The 15,690-nt window shown below is 42.1% G+C and overlaps 2 protein-coding genes across 2 annotated transcripts in view; both read left to right on the top strand.

Annotated features, from left to right (window-relative positions):
- Nucleotides 1-263: 263 nt before the first annotated feature.
- LOC108670833 (succinate dehydrogenase cytochrome b560 subunit, mitochondrial-like) lies at nucleotides 264-7,107 on the top strand. The gene is made up of 3 exons (XM_018158324.1): nucleotides 264-429; nucleotides 5,521-5,663; nucleotides 6,304-7,107. Exons 1-3 carry the CDS (start codon nucleotides 264-266, stop codon nucleotides 6,406-6,408), a joined length of 414 nt encoding a protein of 137 aa, XP_018013813.1. The 3' UTR covers nucleotides 6,409-7,107.
- A 5,850-nt stretch (nucleotides 7,108-12,957) lies between these two features.
- Nucleotides 12,958-15,690, top strand: part of LOC108670832 (protein kinase C) — a gene marked incomplete at its 3' end in the record, with an annotated part of 12,884 nt that continues 10,151 nt past the window's right edge. The window contains 4 exon segments of the mRNA XM_047884372.1: nucleotides 12,958-13,231; nucleotides 14,222-14,446; nucleotides 14,720-14,746; nucleotides 14,994-15,149. Of these exon segments, the coding sequence (XP_047740328.1) occupies nucleotides 13,058-13,231; nucleotides 14,222-14,446; nucleotides 14,720-14,746; nucleotides 14,994-15,149 (582 nt within the window).

Raw genomic sequence — 15,690 nt, 5'->3', positions numbered from 1 at the left:
ATTCTATATTCTTAAAAATGTATTGTCTATTGTATTTAAATTATTTGTTTAATAGTAAATAGTATTATAACAAATAACAATAAATAAAGCTGTTGCCGGGGGCAGGATGGGGGGAGCCGTCGCCAGTCGCCCCACGCAGCTGCTATGGCGACCCCTGCAGTGAGTTGACATACGCATGCATATCTTATATATTTATTATATTAATTATATATTTATTATATTAATGATATATTTATTATAATAATGATATATTTATTATATTAATGATATNGCCCCCCACTGAGGAATACTTTGCCAAGAACCAGCGTCTGGGCCGCCCCCTCAGCCCCCACCTGTCCATCTACAAGCCCCAGCTGACCTCCGTGCTGAGCATCTCACACCGGGCCACCGGCGTCCTCCTGTCCTCCCTCTTGTCTGGCTTTGGCATCGGTGCGTCCATCAGACTTATGGAGGCTGGCCATAAGCCCTATGTCCTTCAGCTCTAGGGAGGCTGTCCTCCAGCTCTAGGGAGGCTGTCCTCCAGTCCTAGGGAGGCTGTCCTCCAGTCATAGGGAGGCTGTCCATAAGCCCTAGGGAGGCTGTCCTCCAGTCCTAGGGAGGCTGTCCTCCAGTCATAGGGAGGCTGTCCATAAGCCCTAGGGAGGCTGTCCTCCAGCCCTAGGGAGGCTGTCCTCCAGCCCTAGAGAGGCTGTCCATAAGCCCTATGTCATTCAGACTTGGAGATGCTGTCCTTTAGACTTAGGGAGGCTGTCCTCCAGTCCTAGGTAGGCTGTCCTTCAGCCCTAGGGAGGCTGTCCTCCAGCCCCAGGGAGGCTGTCCTTCAGCCCTAGGGAGGCTGTCCTCCTGTGCTATGTGTTGTTGTTGCCCCTCCCCCGATCCCGGCGTCACTGGTCCAGCCGTGGCTGAAGCCAACGCATAACGGCAGCCGGGTCCCTCCAAAGGTCTACGGGGGGGGGGGACCCAGTCTTAGTCCCCAGGACCCCAGTCTTAGACTGCACGGGTCCCTCCAAAGGTCTACGGGGGGACCCAGTCTTAGTACCCAGGACCCCAGTCATAGACTGCATGGGTCCCTCCAAAGGTCTACGGGGGGACCCAGTCTTAGTCCCTAGGACCCCAGTCTTAGACTGCATGGGTCCCTCCAAAGGTCTACGGGGGGACCCAGTCATTTTGGGGGAGACCCCAGTCTTAGTCCCCAGGACCCCAGTCTTAGACTGCATGGGTCCCTCCAAAGGTCTACAGGGGACCCAGTCATTTTGGGGGGGACACCAGTCTTAGTCCCCAGGACCCCAGTCTTAGACTGCATGGGTCCCTTTAAAGGTCTACGGTGCTGAGAGGTGGGGCACATCATCCAGGGAGAGGTGGCAGTAGTTGCGCAGGTTATTGATGTTGTTATGAATTCTGCTTGTGTATATAGTATATATTCAGGAGTATATAGTGTAGTGAATATAGTGAGTAGTGAATATAGGGTATATAATATTCAGGAGTACATAGTGTAGTGAATATAGTGAGTAGTATATAGTGAGTAGTGAATATATAGTATTCAGGAGTATATAGTGTAGTGAATATAGTGAGAAGTGAATATATATAACATTCAGGAGTATATAGTGGCCGGAGCGAAGCTGTGCCAGCGTTCGTCTAGCAGAACTTTCTGTTTAGTTCTTTTTAGTTCTTTTAGTGTTTGTTCAGATTTATCTATTTCTGGGAGCAGAGGAGGCCTGCCGTTGAAAAGTACTGGCATTTGGTACAAGTCTATGGCAGCGTTGGAATGGAGAGGGCTGCGAGCTGCTTTGAGGGTGGCACTGTTAATATTGGTTGGGAGTGATGGTTGAACGACATTTATTTATTTGATGAAAAGAGTATCTCTGATGTTGCGGGGTTGGGCCCTGTTGTGATTTGGTGGCTGGCATGTTGAGGGAGGTGGCTCTGCAGAAGGGACTGGGCTGCGAGGAGGTCTGTGGGTTGCTGTAGACAAGGTCTGGACCTTTAAGAGAGGGTCTGGACCTTGAAGAGAGGGTCTGGACCCTGAAGAGAGGGTCTGGACCTTGAAGAGAGAGTCTGGACTCTGAGGAGAGGGTCTGGATCCTGAAAAGAGGGTCTGGACCCTGAGGAGAGGGTCTGGACCCTGAGGAGAGGGTCTGGATCCTGAAAAGAGGGNCTAAAACTGTCTCTTATACACATCTAGATGTGTATAAGAGACGGGTCTGACCCTGAGGAGAGGGTCTGGACCCTGAGGAGAGGGTCTGGACCCTGAGGAGAGGGTCTGGACCCTGAGGAGAGGGTCTGGTCCCTGAGGAGAGGTTCTGGACCCTGAGGAGAGGGCCTGGACCCTGAGGAGAGGGTCTGGACCCTGAAGAGAGGGTTTGGACCCTGAGGAGAGGGTCTGGACGTGGCTCCGCAGAAGGGACTGGGCTGAGAGGAGGTCCGTATGCTGTTGAACAGTGGGCATTTGACATTCGAAGTGAAGATGTTGTTCGGCGGTTGTGTTATGGCAACAACACAACTGTGGCAACTTCTCAGTGTGGTTCTTATGGTTCTCAGCCGGCAGTTGTGTTGTGGCAACCGGTTATGGTTCTCAGAGCAGAAATTTGAACTATTTGGAGGCGGGTGATGTTGGTAGGAGAGGTGACGGGAGACACAGAACCATATACCATATATCATGGTGCCATATACCTTATACCATATACCTTATACCATGGCAGCTGTATTGTGGCAAGCTGGCAACCGGTTATGGTTCTCAGAGCAGAATTTTGAACTGTTTGGAGGCGGGTGATGTTGTTAAGAGAGGTGACGAGAGACATAGAACCATATACCATATACCTTATACCACGGCAGTTGTGTTGTGGCAACCGGTTATGGTTCTCAGAGCAGAGTTTTGAACTGTTTGGAGGCGGGTGATGTTGGTAGGAGAGGTGACAGGAGACCAAGCTGGGCTGGCGTACTCAATTATTGGGCGGCCGATGGCTTTGTATGTTTGTAGTAGAGTTTCCTTGTCTTGTCCAAAGGAGGTGCCTGAGAGTGCTTTCACAGTGCGGTGATAATGGTTCAGTGAGCGGGCCTCTTTTGGTTTAGACCGTAGATGATGTCTGAAGTGAGAAGAGTGAGTGCAGACGTGGTCGAATATCCGGGCCTGAATCCATGTTGATGATCAGCTAGGGGCAGGTGTTAAGTGATACTAGGTACACTGTTAGAAAAACGGTGAAAAAACGGTCCCGTCGGCATCCTAGTGGCCGGTCGCCCCGTGAAAATAAACTGTTTCGCCGTTTTTATCAGATGTTTTACGGATTTCTGGTGTTAAATTGGAATAAAAACGGTGAAATGGTGTTTCTTTTCACGCGCCGACCGGCCACTGAAACGTCGGTATTACCGTTAACGGTAATTTTTCTAACAGTGTAGCAAACATCTTTCTAGTACTTTGATGGCGGGGCAAAACAAGGAGATTGGTCGGTAGGATTTAGCGTCCTTGTCATTGGAAGACAGCGAAGTTGTTAAATTTCGGGTCTTTGGAGCAGGAAGAAAAGAGAAACAAAAAAGGTTTGTTTCTTTTATGGAAATTTTTCGTCAGTGATGGAAATGAGCTGCAAGAAAAAAAATATAACTCAGTAATCACTGCAGTGAGTGACAGAGAGCGCATTTTCTCGTCGACGAAAACTTGAGGTCACGGACGGACGGACATGGCGAGCACAATAGTGCATTTTTCCATAAATGAGAAAATGCGCTAAAAAGGAAACAGAAAGGTTTTGTTTCTTGGATGGCTGCTACTTGTATGTTGTGGGTGGCCAGAAAGAGTTCTATTTCGTCAGATTTGTTTCTGTTAAACTTGAGAATCTTCAGGGTTCCAGTGGGTGCTGGGTGAGCTGGGACGCGCAGGCGGAATGGCTGGGGTGAGCGGACGGGCCCTGGGTGCCCGGACGTCGGATGGACGGGCCCTGGGTGCCCGGACGTCGGATGGACGGGCCCTGGGTGCCCGGACGTCGGATGGACGGACCCTGGGTGCCCGGACGTCGGATGGACGGACCCTGGGTGCCCGAACGTCGGATGAACGGACCCCTGGTGCCCGGACGTTGGATGGACGGGCCCTTGGTGCCCGGACGGCGGGTGGGGGAGAGGGAGGAAGAGGCCTTGGGCAATTGTTGCAAAGAAAGTGGTTTTTAATTTGCGTTGAGAAAAGTAGTAATTGTTAAAAGAAAGTAGTTGTTAAGAAAGTAGTTGTTAATTTACGTTGAGCAGGCGACCATGTGGTACCACTTGTAGCATGTCGTATGTAATATTGCGTTTTGTTTAAATGGTTTTATTACAAACTGCGCATATCCAGATTCGCGGCCCAGGATTGGGATTTATTCCGGCCATTGAACGTTACATGTAACGGTCATTGTAAACAAGGGGTTCCACAACCGTTTGTAACGGTCATTGTAACGGGCGTCGGTAGTCCTAGGGAGGCTGTCCTCCAGTCCTAGGGAGACTGTCCTCCAGTCCTAGGGAGGCTGTCCTCCAGCCCTAGGGAGGCTGTCCTCCAGCCCTAGGGAGGCTGTCCTCCAGGCTGGTCTTTTATATTTGCTTTGATATAAAATTTTATAGTATTTTACCTTGTAACATAAATATATATTTTACCCTCTATATTTGCTTGGCTACGTAACTGTAAAGTAAATTGCATTTAACATAACATATAACTAACATATGCTAACCATAATAACTAAAATTTAATTATTGGTATTGCTATTATTATTATTATTATTAATATTGGTTTTATCATTATTATTATTGTTATTGTTATTGTCCGGTGTCAATTCACTTGACCTGATAGAGATTGAGGACGAGTCAACATCTGATAGATAACGCATAAGTCCAGCAGATAACGTATCTTGCATACGGGGTGGTAATACAGAGTTGCGATACAGAGGTATACGGGGTGGTAATACAGAGTTGCGATACAGAGGTATACGGGGTGGTAATACAGAGTTACGATACAGAGGTATACGGGGTGGTAATACAGAGTTGCGATACAGAGGTATACGGGGTGGTAATACAGAGTTGCGATACAGAGGTATACAGGGTGGTAATACAGAGTTGCGATACAGAGGTATACAGGGTGGTAATACAGAGTTACGATACAGAGGTATACGGGGTGGTAATACAGAGTTGCGATACAGTATACGGGGTGGTAATACAGAGTTGCGATACAGAAGAATAAGCTACGGAATCGACCGTAAGGTCGGAGACTCAAGCTACACGCTACATCGCGGAGTGCTCATCAGCTACTGGGGGGTTTGCTTAAGGTTGCTAGCCCTTATATAGCCTTCGCTTCCGCCCACTACTGCGGTCTTGATCGCGTGATCTATCACGTGTCTGTCAGATGTTGACTCGTCCTCAATCTCTATCAGGTCAAGTGAAGTGACACCGGACATTATCAATATTATTATTGTTATCATTATTTATTATTATTACTGCTATTGTTATTATCGTTATTGTTATCAATATTATTATTATTATTATAAATATATAAATAAGCATGCGGGTGCCCAGGCATGCTGGTGCTGCCCGCCTCCTACCCCTACTACGTGGCGCTGCTCTCCCAGGCGCACTACGGCGCCGCCGTCGTCTTCACCGTCAAGTTCTGCATGGCCTTCCCCTTCCTGTTCCATGCCTTCAACGGCGTCCGCCATCTTGTGAGTACCTGCCTTCCCCTTCCTGTTCCATGCCTTCAACGGCGTCCGCCATCTTGTGAGTACCTGCCTTCCCCTTCCTGTTCCATGCCTTCAACGGCGTCCGCCATCTTGTGAGTACCTGCCTTCCCCTTCCTGTTCCATGCCTTCAACGGCGTCCGCCATCTTGTGAGTACCTGCCTTCCCCTTCCTGTTCCATGCCTTCAACGGCGTCCGCCATCTTGTGAGTACCTGCCTTCCCCTTCCTGTTCCACGCCTTCAACGGCGCGCAGAATTTTTCCCATCTGCAAGTTTCGAACCCGCAACACACTACCTCTCTAATGACCTTAACCACTCGGCCGCTGTAATTGAATATGTAACGATGGCTTGCCTGTTGAATCGATGGTCCTGTTGTTGAATACATTCATCTAATCTACATATTATATTCATTTAATGTATCTATCTAAATCATTTTTAATGTAATGTAGCGTGAACTCTGCCGAATTCTAACGATATAAACGCTAATTATACATCAAAAGAGAGAAGCTATACTTGATGTATAATTAACATTCATTTAATTGCTGTATCGCCGTAAGTAATAACCTCATAAAACTTGAGTTATACCTTGAAATGTGCTGAGTTTTAATGAGCCTAACGTGTTCAGGCGTGGGACTTGGGCTACGGGTTCACGCTGCGCACGCTCTACAAGTCGGGCTACGGAGTGACGGCACTCGCCCTCCTCTCCGCGCTGGCCGTCGCCAGCTACTGAGTCGTAACCGCCAGCGACCGCCTTATATATACTCGGGGAAATGGGTGAAACTCCCGTATATTGATGCACTTTTTCGCCTAAGTGTAGTTCATCCTGACCAAGTTAATCCCTGCAAATTAGCGTATCCGTGCTACGCGAGAAAGTGCGTCTCTATATGGATAATATGACCCATTCATTTTATGAGTGTATGCGCTCCTGGGAAGGTACCTGCACTGAAACGTTCTGCACATTCTCGGAACAATGATTAGCCTTTGTTTATGTTATGGCAGATGCCAACTAGGCTTTTATTTATGTTATGGCAGGTGACAACTAGGATTTTGTTTGTTATGGCAGGGGCCGACTAAGCTTTTGTTTATTTTATGGCAGTAGCGAGACTTGTAGGGTGCCAAGTAGGCTCTTGTTTATGTTATGGCAGGTGCCAACTAGGCTTTTGTTTATGTTATGGCAGTAACGAGACTTGAAGGGTGCCATCTAGGCTTTTATGTTATGGTAGGTGCCAACTAGGCTTTTGTTTATGTAATGACATTTAGGGTGCCCAACTAGTCTTTTATTTAGTAATTCGCCACGGCCGACAGTTCCAACAATGTGCAGACGGCGGCAGTGAGAGCACTGGTCCTGTACTCCGCTTGTATTGTACAGTACATCTGAGTTGTTATAACTGAATATTAGGCAGTTATTTCTGAATAAATATTAACAAATGATATTGTTTTATTCCTTCTCAACTGTAAATGTTATGTAGTTCTCTATAACATTAGTTAAGGTCTATAACATTTGTTATCGAAAATGATTTTAAATTCTAAAATGGCTTGAAAAATTTAGATTTTTTTTCCTGATCTCACAAATATATCAGTAATAAATTTAGCGTATAAATGCTCATTAGTATTGATCATAAAATCAAATTTATTCTATCTAATAAATGAATAATATTTCTATCATCCCTTCAAAGGTAATTAACTTGATAATTAATGAAAACGTTCCGAATAATGATGCTCAGAAGACTGTGGATACAGTGACTGTGTTACATTATTTAGACTTAATTTGAATTGTGATACACCTTAAATATCAGGATCTTGCTTTCATTATTTAACAAGTTTAATAATTGAATCATTACACTGAAGCAAACTAGGCTGTTTGCTCTAATAATAATAATTAATTGGCGTTTATTAGGCCGTAGGCCTGTCGCCTGTTCTTAACATCACAGAATATTCACAGCTTGTTGTGGTCTCGAACTCGCAACTCAATGTTCTGATACTCTGGACTGTAACCACTGGGCCACCCTGCCCTGATATATCTCATATCATCATAACTAATTAGAAGTTAACATAGTGAGAACACATTTCTGTTTAGACAACATATTAGTAAGTAATGCGAATTTTGCATAATTGAGCTGGACTTNCTGTACAGTCGGCCGTGTACCTTTGAAGTAAGTGAATGTTATGGATTTATTGCGATAAAGTCGAGTCGACCAACCTTATCTGTGATGTGGCCGTGCGCACTGATAACACACTTCAACGCGCGATAACATCACGCTGCACTCTGGTGGATGTTTACGTAAGCTCTCGCGTGACGTCATAGCGCCATGCTGCGTCACGCTTGTATATTCAAATAAACTACTATTGATGCCTGTACATTCAATAATTAATGATAAATTAAACTCTTTTACATGACATATTTTTATATAATGTTCATTTGAAGTAGTTCGCCCAAGCTCTGGTGCTACGGAGGATATATTAATTACAATAAAAATAACACTATAACATAAAAAAATTAGAATAAGAATCGTATAGTATACTACTCATGGAATATATTAATGACAAATGTTTTTTTCATAATTCTAAATGCATCTTCTTGATTTGTTTTATATTCAGAATTAAAAGTTTTTTTTTTGCGTGCGCATATATGAAATTATAAATCATGACATTTTAATTGGGAAAACTAATTCCTCTCAGGAATGAAATAATAATCGATGAACATGATGTCTATCGCTGCATCTGAATAGATTATTACGGATGATAAAGCGCCATCTAGCAGGAGGAAACGAAGTTCACCATCTTTGATGTGTTGAGAAAAGTTACGCTATGTGTATAACAGTTTTATCGAGTGGATAAGGGTGGTGAAGACTGTTTCCTTATCTTGCTTAGGTTGGTGATTTGATACGAGTTAACGTAGGCGCTGTTTCCTTCCAAATAACTTCTATCGTTACCAGGTTGTTGTTATGCTATGATTAATAACTGCCATTTGGAGTGACAGAGCCATTGCTTGAATGCGATCGTGTCATTGAATCCAGCCTCCAGGAAGCTCAAGCTTCTCATTACTAAGTTTCCTCTAAATCTTTGTTGAAAATTAGTGTTATAATATATTAAAGTGAAGATAATTGTTGTGTTTAATAGCGAATGACTCGTTTCGCTCCTTCCCTTGATCTCTCGGAGATAGGTACGCGTTATCAAGACCTGTTTATCGCGTTATCGGATTCTGAGGAAAGTGGTATCGTTTCAGTGTCACACTGTTAAACTCTTACGTGCTGTGCGTATTTCTTAGATGAAGCTGTTTAATTGAACATAGTGTACTACTTTAATACTTATCTGATGACCATTAAACTTTTACGAATTTCCCATACTTATTTGCCACTAGCTCTGTTGTGTTACTTTCCCGTTGTGATAGGTTTATACTTAGGAATAAACTGGGGGCAGTTTTCGACAATATCTATATATACTCGACGTCCGATAGAGTCGACGTCTCGACGAGTCATAGTTGAATTTTTTATAACCTTTCCACGTGTTTTAAGTTATCGATTGTGTATCAATTATTAGTACCTATTCATGAGCTGTGAGTGTGAGTTTTATGTCATCACTCATCAATATATTTTCCAAGCTTTGTTCATTATACCCTATACGAGATGTTAATTTACCCTAAAAATGAAAAGGATAACGATTTCCAATTAAAAAGTAATTTATAGGCTAAACAGCTTGTTAAAATAAAAATTCTGAATCATTTGAAATATCAGTCATTTTTGTTGGATATTTGGCTAATGGAAGTGATCAAATCATCAAGTTGTTGGCTGGATCAATCTTGAATATTTTTGAAAAGAGCCATTATTCCGAAAATTTTACCCTGAAATCTTGCGGCTTTATATAGCTAGTAATTGAAAGTAATTGTTTCCTTTATCTGATCTGGAACACCAAGCATAATTTATAAGAAATTTTTCCAGAATGAAAGATGGTTTTATATGTGATATTTGAAAATTGCTTGCAAAAATGTGCTACAGCACTGCAGCTAATTGTTATAAATAAATGGTTAATTTAAATAATAATTGAAATTATTCATGAAAAATTAATGCTATTGAGTATTGAGTGCAGCTTCCATGTCTTTGGGAATTGAAATTTGGAGTTTGTAGACCTGCGGCTTGACCTTTAGTCAAAGCCGTCAACCCAATCTGGAATATCGGGCTGACTTTTCCTAAATCTTGGGTGAAAATGGGTTGTTTTTTGTACAGGCTGGCTTTTCTTAAAATTACGGGTGAAAATGGGTTGTTTTTCTTATTTTTTAGAACACTAATTGGGAAAGGGCCATTGGAATGAGTAAAATTTGCTAAATTCATGGGCGTTGTTGCCCAATTTATGGGTGGCTTTAGCTCAATTTTCCAAGTTGGCCAGCAATGCACCACATTTATTGATTTAAAAAAGATCAACAGGGTGTGTACCAGTCATGGAAAACCTGGTAAGTCATGGAATTTAATTTTTCATTTTCAGGTTATGGAAAAGCATAGAATTTGCAAATAAATGAAGAAAAAAGGAAGTGTTTTTCTGTGCTGCATGTATTAATCTATTAATGCCAAGCCGTTCCATTTGGAAAGAGCAGAGAAAAACGGATTCATAATAAAATTGTAAGATGAAATAAATATACAAGTGGATGTGTAGGTTTGAAACACATCTTGTACATGCTCTGGCAAAGTTTTGTTCTGCTGCACCAACTTCTCTCTTTTCAGTTAACATTCAAAGATTACTAGAACTAGGTCATGGAAAAGTCATGGAATTTTTTTCTAAATACTGGTACGCACCCTGGATCAAATAAAAAATAATCTCTTCAAAACATTAAGCCAACAAGGCATTCACTTTCTAAGGGACTTAAATATATTCAATTATATAATATATAATAATAAATAATATTCAATAATAGTTCAATAATAAATTTGTGAGACAATGTCCATTCATGGAAAGAAAAACACTGTTTTTAGCCTATTTTCTCATTTATGGATAAAAAGGTGCTTTATGGAAATGAAGGCGCTATTGTGCTTGTCATGTCCGTCCGTCCGTCTGTCTGTGAGTGACTTCACGGACAGACGAGAAAATGCGCTCTCTGTCACTCACTGCAGTGAGCACGTACTGATCTAATTTTTTATGTCTTAATGACATAAAAAATATTTTATTATTTATGTTTTTTATGTCTTAATGACATAAAATATATTTTATTATTTATGTTTTTTATGAATATTGTCAAGGGGCCTGACCATGTCTTATGCATTAAAACATTATTTGTTCTAATTTCTGTTATGTGTGGCACAGTGGCATGTATAATAAAGGAATTGAGGCTCCTGAACTTTTCTGAAGAGTTGTTATGGTGAAGAAAAATAGCCTTTGAGTTATATATATGAAATATAGCCTTTGAGTTATATATATGAAATATAGCCTTTGAGTTATATACCTATATGAAATATAGCCTTAGTTCTCACTCAAGGTTCTCAGTTCTCACTCAAGGTTCTCAGTTCTCATCCAAGGTTCTCAGTTCTCATTCAAGGTTCTCAGTTCTCATCCAAGGTTCTCAGTTCTCATTCAAGGTTCTCAGTTCTCATTCAAGGTTCTCAGTTCTCATTCAAGGTTCTCAGTTCTCATTCAAGGTTCTCAGTTCTCATTCAAGGTTCTCAGTTCTCATTCAAGGTTCTCAGTTCTCATTCAAGGTTCTCAGTTCTCATTCAAGGTTCTCAGTTCTCATTCAAGGTTCTCAGTTCTCATTCAAGGTTCTCAGTTCTCATTCAAGGTTCTCAGTTCTCATTCAAGGTTCTCAGTTCTCATTCAAGGTTCTCAGTTCTCATTCAAGGTTCTCAGTTCTCATTCAAGGTTCTCAGTTCTCATTCAAGGTTCTCAGTTCTCATTCAAGGTTCTCAGTTCTCATTCAAGGTTCTCAGTTCTCATTCAAGGTTCTCAGTTCTCATTCAAGGTTCTCAGTTCTCATTCAAGGTTCTCAGTTCTCATTCAAGGTTCTCAGTTCTCATTCAAGGTTCTCAGTTCTCATTCAAGGTTCNAAAGTGGTCAGAACTGTGGGTTCTTGTGGAACATAAAGTGGTCAGAACTGCGGGTTCTTGTGGAACATAAAGTGGCCAGAACTGTGGGTTCTTGTGGAACATAAAGTGGTCAGAACTGCGGGTTCTTGTGGAACATAAAGTGGTCAAATCAATCTTATTAAGATTGATAATAATTCTATTAGCTGTGATTGATCAATTGTGTGCCACATACATTATTTTACTGGTGAATTTGTTTATAATAATTTGGTGCTTTAATAAAAATAATTCAGTGGTTGTAAAAAATTTAAATGTGCTCAAATAAATGGAATTTTGAAGAACCTATGAGCTATAAATGTGAATTTTATACTCTTAATTTTATTGATTAAAAACATATGTTATCTAACAAGTGCCAAGTCTGAATCATTGGAGGAAACGTCCACAGCTTCTACGCCAAAAACAATACCTTTATATACAAAATAAAACCTATTTATTTACTTATTTTTTACCAATATTCCAACCATGGCCTCCATAACATTGAATTAACATTCATGAGTTGAATGCAGTATTATTATATTATATTGTTTGCAGTGCAAAAACCCTCCCCCAACGGTTCTAGTCATCACAACCATTATCTTGTATATTGAACTTCTGAATTAAGTTTTGTGTGGCCAACACATACACAGCTTGGAGCTGTGTGACCTGCTACACACTGTATATTCGTCAGTTAACACATGTATAACCTGTTCACGGCAACTGACTAATGTCATATTAGTGTGCCTAAATTGTACACATACAAGGACACGTGTTGGTTGAAACTTTTTAACCTTGTGGCCCCAGAAGTCAACAGCCTCTTGGCCCCAGAAGTCAACAGCCTCTTGGTCGGTCCCATAAGTCAACAACCTCTTAGCCCCAGAAGTCAACAGAGCCTCTTGGCCCCAGAAGTCAACAGCCTCTTGGCCCCAGAAGTCAACAGCCTCTTGGCCCCAGAAGTCAACAGCCTCTTGGCCCCAGAAGTCAACCACCCTTTGGCCTCAGAAGTTCTCAACCTTTTGGCCTCAGAGGGTCTCTGCCTAGTGGCCCCAGAAATCACCACTTTGTGGCCGGGGAAGTCCTCAACCTCTTGGCCTCAGAACTCAACAACCTTTTGGCCTCAGAAGTCAACAGCCTCTTGGCCCCAGAACTCAACAACCTCTTGGCCCCAGAAGTCAACAGCCTCTTGGCCCCAGAAGTTTACAGCCTCTTGGCCTCAGAAGTTTACAGCCTCTTGGCCTCAGAAGTCAAGAGCCTCTTGGCCTTGGCTTTTATTCCGAGGCAACTTGACTCCCCGAGTCACTCGCACAAATATCCTCCCCGCCCTCCCCACGACTCACAATGTCGACGTTCACGGGTCGCCTCAAAGTGAAGATCTGCGAGGCCAAGGAGCTACAGCTCACGGAGAGGATGAAGCGATACGTGGGCGTCCCGGGGGTCAAATCCCCCCAGGAGCTGACCCTCGACCCCTACCTCATCCTCGAGATCAACGAGCGACAGATGCACAAAACTTTGGTGAGTAAAGACCAAAACACGGCACAAACTCGGGTGAGTTAGACCAAAACACGGCACAAAACTTTGGTGAGTAAAGACCAAAACACGGCACAAACACGGGTGAGTTAGACCAAAACACGGCACAAACTTGGGTGAGTTAGACCAAAACACGGCACAAACTCTGGTGAGTTCAGACCAAAACACGGCACAAACTCGGGTGAGTTGAGACCAAAACAAGGCACAAACTCTGGTGAGTTGAGACCAAGACACGGCACAAACTCGGGTGAAGGAAATATAGCATTTTATTATTGTGTCATTTAAATGTGAATATTTATTGTTTTTTTCTTTCTTGTTATATTAGTTGGAGGAAATCTTTAATAGGAACTAATATATATGAAATAAATTTCATGAATAATTATTTGGTCATTTAAATTGAGATTTAAATCTGAAGATATCATTTATCTCTTTTTATTTATATTAGTTGGAGGGAATCTTTAATAGGAACTAATATATATAATAAATTTCATGTTCAATATTACATTTCCTTGTCTGTAATATTTTGGGGTGAATTTTTTGTATAACTGTATAACTTTTGTGCATTTTATTATAACATATTATTTGTTGCTAAAATAAATATCTAGAGTATGTCTCTATAATATATATCTAGAATGTACTTACTTTAATGTTGAATAGTTTGTTTGTTTATCTGTAACAAATGAGGCTATGGAAGAGAACTGCACACAAGTGAAGAGCTATAATGATCTACACAGAACACACAGATCACCAATCCATACAGAACACACAGATCACCAATCTATACAGAACACACATATCACCAATCCATACAGAACACACATATCACCAATCTATATAGACCACACAGATAAGCAGTCTATACAGAAGACACAGATCAAGGGACTACACCCTCCCCCCACACAGCCCAAACAGAAGACATTCAGCCCTGTATGGACTGAAGTATACTATAAATAGACTGTATTTCCCCTCACACAGCCCAAACAGAAGACATTCAGCCCTGTATGGAATGAAGTATACGAGGACGTGGTGGTGGGGGGCACGGTGCTGGGGTTCAAGGTGTATAATAGACTGTATTTCCCCTCACACAGCCCAAACAGAAGACATTCAGCCCTGTATGGAATGAAGTATACGAGGACGTGGTGGTGGGGGGCACGGTGCTGGGGTTCAAGGTGTATAATAGACTGTATTTCCCCTCACACAGCCCAAACAGAAGACATTCAGCCCTGTATGGAATGAAGTATACGAGGACGTGGTGGTGGGGGGCACGGTGCTGGGGTNCATATAATGGTGTTAAATTTAGTATATTATGTTTGTTAATTTGTGTTAAATTTATTATATTGTGTTAAATATATTGCCTCGGGGCCTATGAGAACAAGGCTGACTTCTGGGTAAGTGGTTATATTTATTTTATATGAATAATGTTACTCTTATTTATCTTATTTAATATGAATAATGAACAACGTGCTTGCCCAGGGGCCTGAGAACAAGGCTGACTTCTGGGTGCGTTAATATAATAACATATATTATTTTATTTAATATGAATAATGTTTTTTGTTATTCAAAAAACTAGAATTAATAAATATTTTGTATTGGGATAAAATGTCTGACTTCTGGCTGCTTGGATATATTATTCATTTTATTTTATATGAATAATGATCTTTTTTGCCTAATTCCCTATGAATAATGTTTCTTGATACCTAATTTTTAATTAATTATATTGTACTAAATATATTATATAATATTGCAGCTGGAGCTGGAGCCGTTTGGGTCGCTCCATGTGTACATGGAGTGGGTGAGCACGGAGGAGGGGTCGGGGGGCACGCCCCAGGTGGGGGTCCGACCCCTGCGGGAGTTCAAGGGGTTCGACCGACGCAGGGGCGCCATGCGGCGACGGGTGCACCAGGTGACGGGGTGTTGACATGTGTTGTTGCCATGTGTTGTTGCCATGTTTGTTGCCATGTGTTGTTGCCTTGTGTTGTTGACATGTGTTGTGTTGTTGCCATGTGTTGTTGTCATGTGTTGTTGCCATGTGTTGTTGCCATGTTTGTTGTCATGTGTTGTTGCCTTGTGTTGTTGACATGTGTTGTGTTGTTGCCATGTGTTGTTGTCATGTGTTGTTGCCATGTGTTGTTGCCATGTTTGTTGTCATGTGTTGTTGCCTTGTGTTGTTGACATGTGTTGTGTTGTTGCCATGTGTTGTTGTCATGTGTTGTTGCCATGTGTTGTTGCCATGTTTGTTGTCATGTGTTGTTGCCTTGTGTTGTTGACATGTGTTGTGTTGTTGCCATGTGTTGTTGTCATGTGTTGTTGCCATGTGTTGTTGCCATGTTTGTTGTCATGTGTTGTTGCCTTGTGTTGTTGACATGTGTTGTGTTGTTGCCATGTGTTGTTGTCATGTGTTGTTGCCATGTGTTGTTGCCATGTGTTGTTGCCATGTGTTGTTG

This window comes from Hyalella azteca, unplaced genomic scaffold (assembly GCF_000764305.2).
Source record: "Hyalella azteca isolate HAZT.00-mixed unplaced genomic scaffold, Hazt_2.0.2 contig15338, whole genome shotgun sequence".
NCBI lineage: Eukaryota > Metazoa > Arthropoda > Malacostraca > Amphipoda > Hyalellidae > Hyalella > Hyalella azteca.
Note: the sequence above shows the minus strand (reverse complement) of the source record. Positions and strands in the feature narration are given on the sequence as shown.